The 9,855-nt window shown below is 37.0% G+C and overlaps 1 protein-coding gene across 1 annotated transcript; it reads right to left on the bottom strand.

Moving 5' to 3' along the window:
* Positions 1-308: 308 nt before the first annotated feature.
* Positions 309-3,415, bottom strand: LOC102663767 (uncharacterized). Its single transcript, XM_006588258.1, has 3 exons — positions 2,641-3,415; positions 593-2,388; positions 309-320 (listed from the first exon to the last, which is right to left on the bottom strand). The coding sequence occupies exons 1-3, from the start codon at positions 3,413-3,415 to the stop codon at positions 309-311; spliced, it is 2,583 nt and encodes an 860-aa protein (XP_006588321.1).
* Positions 3,416-9,855: the final 6,440 nt, after the last annotated feature.

Here is a 9,855-nt window from a genome sequence, read left to right as displayed (position 1 = left end):
CCAAGGCTCGATCCTTACTATCCATGGGCAGGATAACCTTCCAAACTAAATCTCCAATATTAAAAGTTTTTGACTTCACTTTCTTATTATAAGCTTTAGCAACTCTTTCTTTTTGTTTAGTCAAAACTTCTAATGCTCTTAATCTCTCTTCATCTAAATCAACTAACTCATCCGACATCATCTTCCAATAATGATCGATTGGAATATCCATTTGTTTTTGTACCCTGGCTGATTGCAAATGTATTTCGACCGGAAGTACAGCATCGTGCCCATAAGTCAGTCGAAATGGGGTAGTATTAGTTGATTCCTTAGGAGAATTTCTACATGCCCATAAAACTTGATCTAACGTTTTATTCCAATTTCTTGGCTTTTGGGCAATGTGTTTTTTAATCAAGTTAATTATAATCTTATTGGCTGCTTCGACCTGACCATTTGCTTGTGCGTAATATGGTGTTGAGGTTAATAATCGAAAGCCAGTTTTTTGGGCAAATTCTTTCATTTTTCGTCCAGTAAAAACTGAACCCTGATCAGTGGTAATTGTTTCGGGAATACCAAACCTATAAATAATATAATTTTGAATGAAACTAATTACTGCTTCCTGATCAACATTTGGCAAAGGGACTGCTTCGATCCATTTTGTAAAGTAATCGATACCAACTATAATATAACGCTGGTTCTTAGAAGAGGCAGGCTTGATTTCACCAATTAAGTCCAAAGCCCATCCTCTGAAAGGCCAAGGTTTGATTATGGAGTGTAACTCACTAGCAGGTAAATGCTGTATCCCTGCATGCTTTTGGCATTCTTGACAGCCTTTAGCAAATTCTATACAGTCTTTTAACATCGAAGGCCAATACAAACCTTGTCGAAATAAAAGCCATTTCATTTTATGGCCTGCTTGATGTGATCCACAAGCCCCACTGTGAACATGGGAAACTGCCAAGTATGCTTCTGATTCACTTAGACATTTTAGCAACACTCCTTCTGCAGTCTTTTTAAACAAATCATTTCCCACAATCACGTAATTTAAAGCCCTATATTTGATCTTTCGAGCCACATTGCCTATTGGATTTTCCAAATATTCAATAATGGACTTTCTCCAATCATTATCTAACATATCGTCAATGGCCAAAATTTGAATCTTTTCCTGAAGATCATTCATACTTTCATCTTCATTATTTTGTGGTATACTTGCCCCCACAAGTTTTGGCATTGGCAATTTAGTGCTTAATGGCTCTGGTAACACCAGTTTATTTTTTATTTCGATCAACTGAGTTAACTTTTCCTTCGACATTTTGTACCCTGAAGCTATTTGGGCTAAATCATTTGCTTCTCGGTTTTCTTGTCGAGGTACATGCTCAATGTTAATATAATCGAAATGATTCAGAAGAGAACTTGCTATAACAAAATATTTTGCTAAATGTTCATTAACACATTTGTATTCTTGTGTTAATTGCCTCAACACTAATTCTGAATCACCTCTTATATTAACATTTCTTGCCCCCAGGCTAATTAAAATTTCAAGGCCTGTAATTAGAGCTTCATACTCAGCCTCATTATTAGAACAAAGCCCTTTAATTTTATATTTGAACTTAGTTGGAACTTTATTGGGGGATATTATTAAAACTCCAATTCCAGTTCCATGTTTGTGTTTCGATCCATCGAAATACAAAATCCAAGGCTCTGTATCGACATAATCTTGCGGCATCTCGATCAATGAATGATCTACAATAAAATCAGCCACAATCTGACCCTTAACAGATTTCAAAGGCTTGTACGTTAAAGAATATTCTGTTAATGCTAAAGCCCATTTTCCAATTCTACTGTGTAAAATCGGTTTTGACAACATGTGCTTAATAATATCATAATGAGAATACACATAAACATCAACAGGCTTTATATATTGCTTAAGTTTTGCACAAGAGAAATACAGACAAAGACAAAGTTTTTCTATGGCAGTATATCTAGTTTCTGCATCATTTAGTACACGACTAAGATAATAAATTGCATGTTCTATGCCATCATCATCTTCCTGAGCCAACATGCTACCAATGGTCTTGTCAGACGCAGCAATATACAACTTCATAGACTTGTTTCGACTAGGAGGCATTAACACAGGAGGCTTGATCAGATATTCTTTAATTTCATCGAAAGCCTTTTGATGCTCTTCATTCCATTTGAATGGTTCATCTTTCTTGAGTCGAAGTAATGGCGAAAAAATCTGAGCTTTGCCACTTAGATTCGAAATGAATCGCCTCAAGAAGTTGATTTTTCCTAGCAAAGACTGAAGCTGTTTTTTGGTCGAAGGAGGCTTCGTCTCAAGAATAGCCTTTGTCTTATTTTGATTTATCTCAATGCCTTTTTTATGCACCACAAAACCAAGGAAATCTCCTGCACGCACACAAAAAGCACACTTTAATGGATTCATTTTTAATCCATGTTTCCTCATTCGTTCGAAAGATTGCCTAAGATAATCCAAATGGCTATCTTCTGAGGAGGATTTGATGATTATATCATCAATATAAATTTGCATAAATGTGTCAATAAAATCATGAAACATGGAATTCATGGCCCTTTGATAAGTGGCCCCAGCATTTTTCAACCCAAAGGGCATAACCACCCATTCATAAGTGCCTAAAGCACCAGGGCATCGAAATGCTGTTTTCGACACATCATTTTCAGCAATAAATATTTGGTTATAACCAGAATAACCATCTAACATGCTCAAAAATTCGAAACCAGCTGCCGAATCTACCAACATTTCCGCTACTGGCATAGCATATTCATCTTTAGGTGTAGCATTATTTAAATCCCTAAAATCTATGCATACTCTAAGAGTTCCATTCTTTTTAATGACAGGGACTATATTTGCTAACCATTCGACATACCTGGCAGCCCTGATGAATTTACACCTCAGCAGCCTTTCGATCTCTTCCTTAATCTTGGACATGATTTCCGGTGCGAATCTTCTTGGTAGTTGTTTTACTGGTCTTTTTCCCTCCTTAATAGGTAACTTCATTTCGACCATTTCTCTGCTTAACCCAGGCATTTCGTGGTAATCCCAAGCAAAACAATCTTTAAACTCTCTAAGAAGAGGTACCAGCTTTTCTTTTAAACTTGAGGTGATATTGGCACTGATATAAGTTGGCCTATTAATCGAGCCATCTCCAATATCGACCTCTTCCAAAGGATCTTGAGCCTGCATCTTTGGCGCCTCACTTATGGGATTTTTCTCAAAACCCAGCGGCTCATCATCATAAATACAATCCAGTCTTCGATCCTTTGTTTCTTTGTTTTCATGATCTTCGATCTTGGCTTCAACTGCCATATTTTGTTGAGATTCAGCCTCAAAGGCCGTATTTAGTCTATTTTCGGCCATATAAGCCGTAATTCTGGCCCATGCAGTGGCCTCAGTCATATTAATCTTCATATGTATTCCACCCAGTTGGTGGAATGACTCCATCTTCAGAGGGAACAACATCAATTTCCTCCCTCTCCCATATAAACCCATAGGTAGGATGGAGTTTGACAGAGTGGACAACATTGTCACTCGATTCGACAACAGCCTCCTTGTCACCACAAGGTGCTATGTTAGCCAACTTTTTGTCAAAGGTTTGTGCAGTAACATTATCGACCTCTGACTTATAGAAGCTTTGATCCGCCTCTATATTTTCCACAATCCCATCCTCCCTCCAGATAATGAGCTTCTGGTGAAGGGTAGATGGCACAGCCCCAACTCCATGAATCCATTCTCTTCCTAATAGCAAGTTAAAATTAGCCTTGGACTGAATCACCAGGAATAGAGTTGGTCGAACTATACTGCCTACAGCAACATCTACTTGAATGGCTCCCAAAGAATAGCCAGTTTTACCTTCATAATTCGAAAGCACAATGTTGTGGGCAGATAGATCAGTGTCATGTTTCCCGATCTTGTAGAGCATAGATCGAGGCATTAAGTTGACAGCCGCTCCTCCATCAATGAGCACTTTGTTGATTCCAACATTCTCAACTTTTGCTCTGATGAAAAGAGGTTTGAGATGACTTTTCATCTGAAAATCTGGCTTTTCGAAATAAGCTAATTGCTCTTCCACACAGCCATTATTCATAACATAGTAACATACTGGCTTTGGGTCAGCCATATCAAAATGATCGAACTCACTTTCGATCTCAGTAACTTCAGATTGGACATCATATTCAGATGGCAAGATAGATACCACACAGATGACATCGAAATCTGGCTCAGAATCCAGTAGATCCTCATCCTCCATCTTATCTTCATCCACCGGAGGCAAGAGCCTCTCTTTCACTGGCCTCCTAGATACTTCTCTATACTGGCCCGTTTGCAGATTCTGTTGGGCCAATTTCTTCTGACGCTGGAACCTACGCCATTGGGTCCTCGTCATAGGATTCTTTCCTTTGTAATTGTTCCTATAAGAGTACTTATTAGCCTCTTGTGGGCCAATTTGCTTCGTTCCACTCGAACCACCTACTTCCATGATCCCTTTGTTGAACCTTATGAGTCCCTGGTGCATCCATTTTTCGACCGGAACTGAACCCGGGGGAGCGAAAGTATTCCTTCGACCAGACTTCTGATTAGTATTCGACTGCACCATAACTCTTTTGCCTTTATCGAAACGTTGGTTCTGCTTTGCCCCCTTGTTAACAACTTGGTATTTCTTGAGGCCCTCAGTAGCCTCCCTATCACAAACTGCACTGCAGCGAGGGCAGAGCATCACAATCTTGTTTTCGAGTTTGCATCTGTTCAAGAAATCAATTAACTCCTCCTCAGCCTGAGGATACACAACCTTCATTTGTTCGTTGTAATCCTCTTCAGATACGTCCTGAACTTGCACATGGGACACCTCCATTGTTTCGACCATCATTATTTCTTGGGGCTCCGCATAGAGAGTTTCAACAGCTTTGGATGTTTCAGCATTTGCCGGAACAACCTTTGGTTTCTCACCAAATTTTAGCCTCCCTTTGTCAAGAGCCTTTTGAACCAAATCCCTGAAAAGAACACAACGTGAGGTTTTATGGCCAAGGAAATTATGAAATTTACAATAACCCCTTTTCTTCTGTTGTTCGATTGGGGGTACTTTCAAGCCCTTAGGAACAACAATCTGGCCATCTGTGACTAATAAATCAAATATTTCATCACATTTAGTTATGTCAAATGTATAAGTTTTAGACACAAATTTATCATTTTTAGGTTCAACAGGGTTTTTTCCATTGGAAGGTCTAAGGAGTTTACAAACATAAGGAGGTCCAGGTTTTAATTCTGCTAAATCAACCTCACTGTCTTCGATATCTTCATAAATAATATCGAACTCCTGGTCACTGTCATTGGTTTCGACATATGCAACTTTTTCCTTCTTGTGGAATTTAGAATTTCTAGCCTTTTCGGCCTTCAATCGTTCGAGTTGTCGAACTCTATCAGCCAATTGAGCCATATCCCTTAAATACTGGGTATCTAATTTCTTTCTAATCGAATAGTCTAGGCCACCAGCAGCCATTTCGACTAATTCATGTTCAGGGACTTCGGTGAAACACCTTGCCTTTAAAAGTCTGAATCTGTTCAAATAATCATCAATTGATTCAAGTGCCTTGCGTCGAACGCTGGCTAACTCTTTAAGGCTGATCTTAGACTGTCCCATATAAAATTGCTCATGGAAAATCCTTTCCAATTGGTTCCAATTATGTATGGAATGAGGCGGAAGGGTTGTAAACCATGTAAAAGCATTTTTAGTCAAGGAATTAGGGAAAAATTTCATTCTTAAATTTTCATTATTAGCCAAATCCCCTGCCTCGACCAAATATCTAGCAATGTGTTCGACAGTGGACTCATTTGTCTCTCCTGCAAACTTAGTAAACTTAGGGATTTTCACACCCCTTGGTAATTCTGTCTGTAACACATACTCAGATAATGGAGACACAAAATTAGGCCTGTGTAAGCCTAAGTTCAAACCATTCTGCACCAAAATCGTTTCGACCATTTGGGCAAGGTTATTCTGCCTATCGAAACGGTTTTGTTGAATATTCCCTATTACTTCATCAGCATTTTGGTTTCTATTTACCAATACTATACCAGGGTTTGGTTCGACCTGTTGGACTGGTGGCTCTATGCGTGCCACTGGTTGTGGTGCTTGAGCCATTTGTATCCCTGGGTTGTTAGGCATCTGTATCTCTTGGACAGGCGCCTGTATTTGGATCTGTCGAATTGGTGGTTGCTGTATGGGTGGTGCCCCAAAAAAGTCAGCGATTCGACTTATTTGATTTGTTAACATTTGGTAACTGTCATTTGTATTTTGAATTAAGGGGTTAATAACAGTTCCTATTTGTTGTGTTAACATGTTAACCATATCATGGTTACTTTCATCCATTTGTTGTCTGAGTGACAAAACGGATGTATTGGTTAAATGTTGAGGAATTACCCTACCTTGATTGCCCGCTACAGATCCTGATGGGGAGGACATATTAAGATTCTCTATATTTGGTTGAGAGTTTTGCAGCCCTGCCATCAAAGATGTAGGCATGCCATATAGAGGGTTTTGAGGCGGTCGAAAGGGACTTCCACTGGGATTCCCTAAACTAGGGTTATTCCATGGGGCAAAAGCAGACGCTGACGTGGTCGAACTTGCCAACGTCATGTTGGTCATGGGAGAAGTTACCCCTGTCGGATTCATAACCATCGAAGCGGTCGAACTTATCGTGCCAACAGTTTGGTCAGGAATTGCTCCTATGCCAGAATTTATATTGGCATTACTGACAGATGTCTGCGTTGGTTGTCCCTCCATATTTGGAAGGTCATTGTTTCGATTACTTGGGGGTGGTCTAGTCATCCTTGTACGAGTTTTGAATTCTGTTAAGTGTGGAACAGATTTCCCACTTCTTAAATGCATACAAGATCAAAACAATTAAGAATGCAATAAACCAACTGTTCTAAACAAAGCTTTTTTAAAAATAATTTTAAGCAAAACACAATTGATCGGTCCCACCGGGCGTGCCAATTTGTTTACACTGGAATTTGGTAAACAACCGCTAGTCTAAGTTAATTGCTTGCGAGATCAACTAGTGAATCTCAGGAGCATGTCATTTGTGTGTTTGCTTTAAATGTAAAACCGTTAATGTTCATCATTGCAATAAACATTTACTGGTTCGAAATTTGCAAAAAGGAAGATTCTTTGACAGAATCGAAATGCTGAAAGTAACTTGACAAGGGAAGATAAATTGCAGAATGTAAAGGAGCAGTGAGTTCATTCGATCGAATGAACCATTTAAAAGGCAGAAATTATAAAGTGAAACGTAAATTGCATTCGAAATGTAAAGTTTACAGGAACTTAAAATGGTTCACAAACATACATTCTCCTTGCGTACTCGTTTCTCTCTGCGCCGGGTACTTTGAGCATATAAGGATTTGTATAAATGATTTGCGACCCCGAAATCTGACTAAAAAACTGCTATATATAGATTTTCGAAAATAAACTGCCCTAACGGTCGAACGCTATCCTAATGCCAAGTGTCCTGCTACGTACACCTTGCATGCACATATAACTGCTCCCTAAAACGGTTATCCACATTACTCGAAATCGAACTGATTTGGTGAAGATTTGTTCAGAAATTATGCTAAGTCCAGAACTCTTGCTGCCTCGACTTCGACTCGTCCATACACCAGTTCGAATTGCCCAATGGCTCGAAGTCCTCTTTCTTGTCTTAGCTTTGTACTTCGTAAATACTTCTTTGAACCTGGGAGTTCCTTCTCAAAGATTCTCCTCTCTTTTCGATTCGAGCAGGTCCTAACCAGACTCTTGCTCTGTAATACGCTTCGAAACTCGAGATGACATCTAATGCATACTTAGAGCATATTTTAGCTCGTCGAAAATATGGGCTAACAATAATTAAAAAAAAAAATCAATACCATGTTTTGAGTAGCCCACTTCCAGGAGATGACCATTTTATGCTTAAAAGAATGTATGGGTTTACCTTCCACAGCAGATGTGGTAGTTACAAAACCATTTTATAAAGAATTCGCTTCTTATAAAGTTTATAATTATTTGAATGTTTAGAAAACCCTTTAATATGTGGGAATTGATTAATTCTATGAGTACTTGAATCAGATCCAAAAGTCGTAAAAAAGTTATGTGATAGTATTTTGGAGCAATGAGTCATTCTGTCATTGTGCTTGAAATAAATAGGGTTCCATGTGGATATTTAGGCAAGCCACATGCGGGAACATGAGTACTGCTGTTGGATTGCAACTAGCTTTTTTTTGTCCTTGCTTTTCCTTAGACAAAGCATCGATCACATTCAATGCGGTAGCACTTGCACATATACTTGCCTAATTTTTTAAGAAAATATATATTAAAATTAAAGTATGAATAAAAAATTATAAAATTTTAATTTTAATTGAATGAACTTTTACTTTTAAAAGGAAAACGTAAAATTAGACCAAACACTACCATATTTCCAAAAGTTGAAAAAAGAGATTTGTTTGTCATTATAAAAAGTAATTTATAATTGTCTGTCAGGCGGTCCTTCAAATTAATGAGGATTTATTCCATATTCAATAAATATAAAAAACATTCCACCATCAATCCATTTTTTCTATTCGAGAGAGAGAAAAAAAATCAACAATCACTTATTCAAAATCATAAAACTATTTGCATGTTGTTGAATAGAAATGAAAAATATCAATCTTCCATAATTTTGTCATCATCAAGTTGTTTTCAAATAACTAGGAAATCAAAATAAAACAAAAAAAATCTAGCGTAACAATTTTAAATTGCATTTTATGATGAGTTTAATTATATACATGCATTAATTGTCAGTGTAAAAAAAATCACTATCAATTGAAAATAATGATAACTAATGTAAAAAAGTTAACAAATTTATCTTATATGGTAAGTTTTTTTTTTGATAAAATATATAATAAGTTGTTATTAGATGATAAATACTATTCATGTATAAAGTATTCACTGTTTTATAATATGTATATATGTTTATGTTTTATAGCTTTAAATATTTAAATTTATAAAATACATAAGTAGACAATTATTTTTGTTAAGTGTGAACCTGAATTCCGTCGTAACAATGACTCGTTTTAAAATGAATGAATTGAATGATCCACAATCGTATACTAGTATGTGAAACTTCTTCTTGTGTGAGCATGCTATAATTTATGGAGACAATTACGACCAGAGTTCTATCTTCTATGATTAGTTGCATGTGGATTGCACATGTCTTTGCTAATTATTGATCCTGATTTATGTGTTGGAATTATGCATGAATATCAAGTTGAAACCTATTCTACATATTTTGTTCATCAAGTGGCCCACACACCTTTGGCTGAGTCGAATTATATGTCATCTGTCTCACCTTACTCGCGTGGCCAGCCAGCTAAAGAAATTTCCAAATTTTATTATATAGTATTAAAGGAGTTTTTGAAAAGAATAACTTTATCTTTGAGATAAATTCACATTAATCACACCGATAAAAGATAGCCTAACCATATGTGTACTCTAGTGATAGGAACGACATTTGAAGAAGGAAACCCCACATTTGCATTGTAGTATGTAGATCATTGCACGGATTAAAATTTTGAAAAAAAAAAAATATATGTGCTGATTCTCATAATTAAATTTAATAGTAAGAAATTTTTTTGAGAAGGTATTTAAAATAAATTCACATTGCACAAAACTTAAAATAGACATTATATAAGGTTTGCTAGCTGCATCACTTCCTATACCCTTTGAGCCAAGACCAAGCCGTGAATTTCATGTTTTACTTTTTTGTCTAATAAGATAATTAATCGAATTAGATCACCGACAATAAATTCAGTTAGGCAAATGAGATGTCAACAAA

The sequence above is a fragment of the Glycine max genome, chromosome 9, assembly GCF_000004515.6.
Source record: "Glycine max cultivar Williams 82 chromosome 9, Glycine_max_v4.0, whole genome shotgun sequence".
NCBI lineage: Eukaryota > Viridiplantae > Streptophyta > Magnoliopsida > Fabales > Fabaceae > Glycine > Glycine max.
The sequence above is the reverse complement of the archived record's forward strand: the minus strand, read 5'-3'. Positions and strand labels throughout refer to the sequence as shown.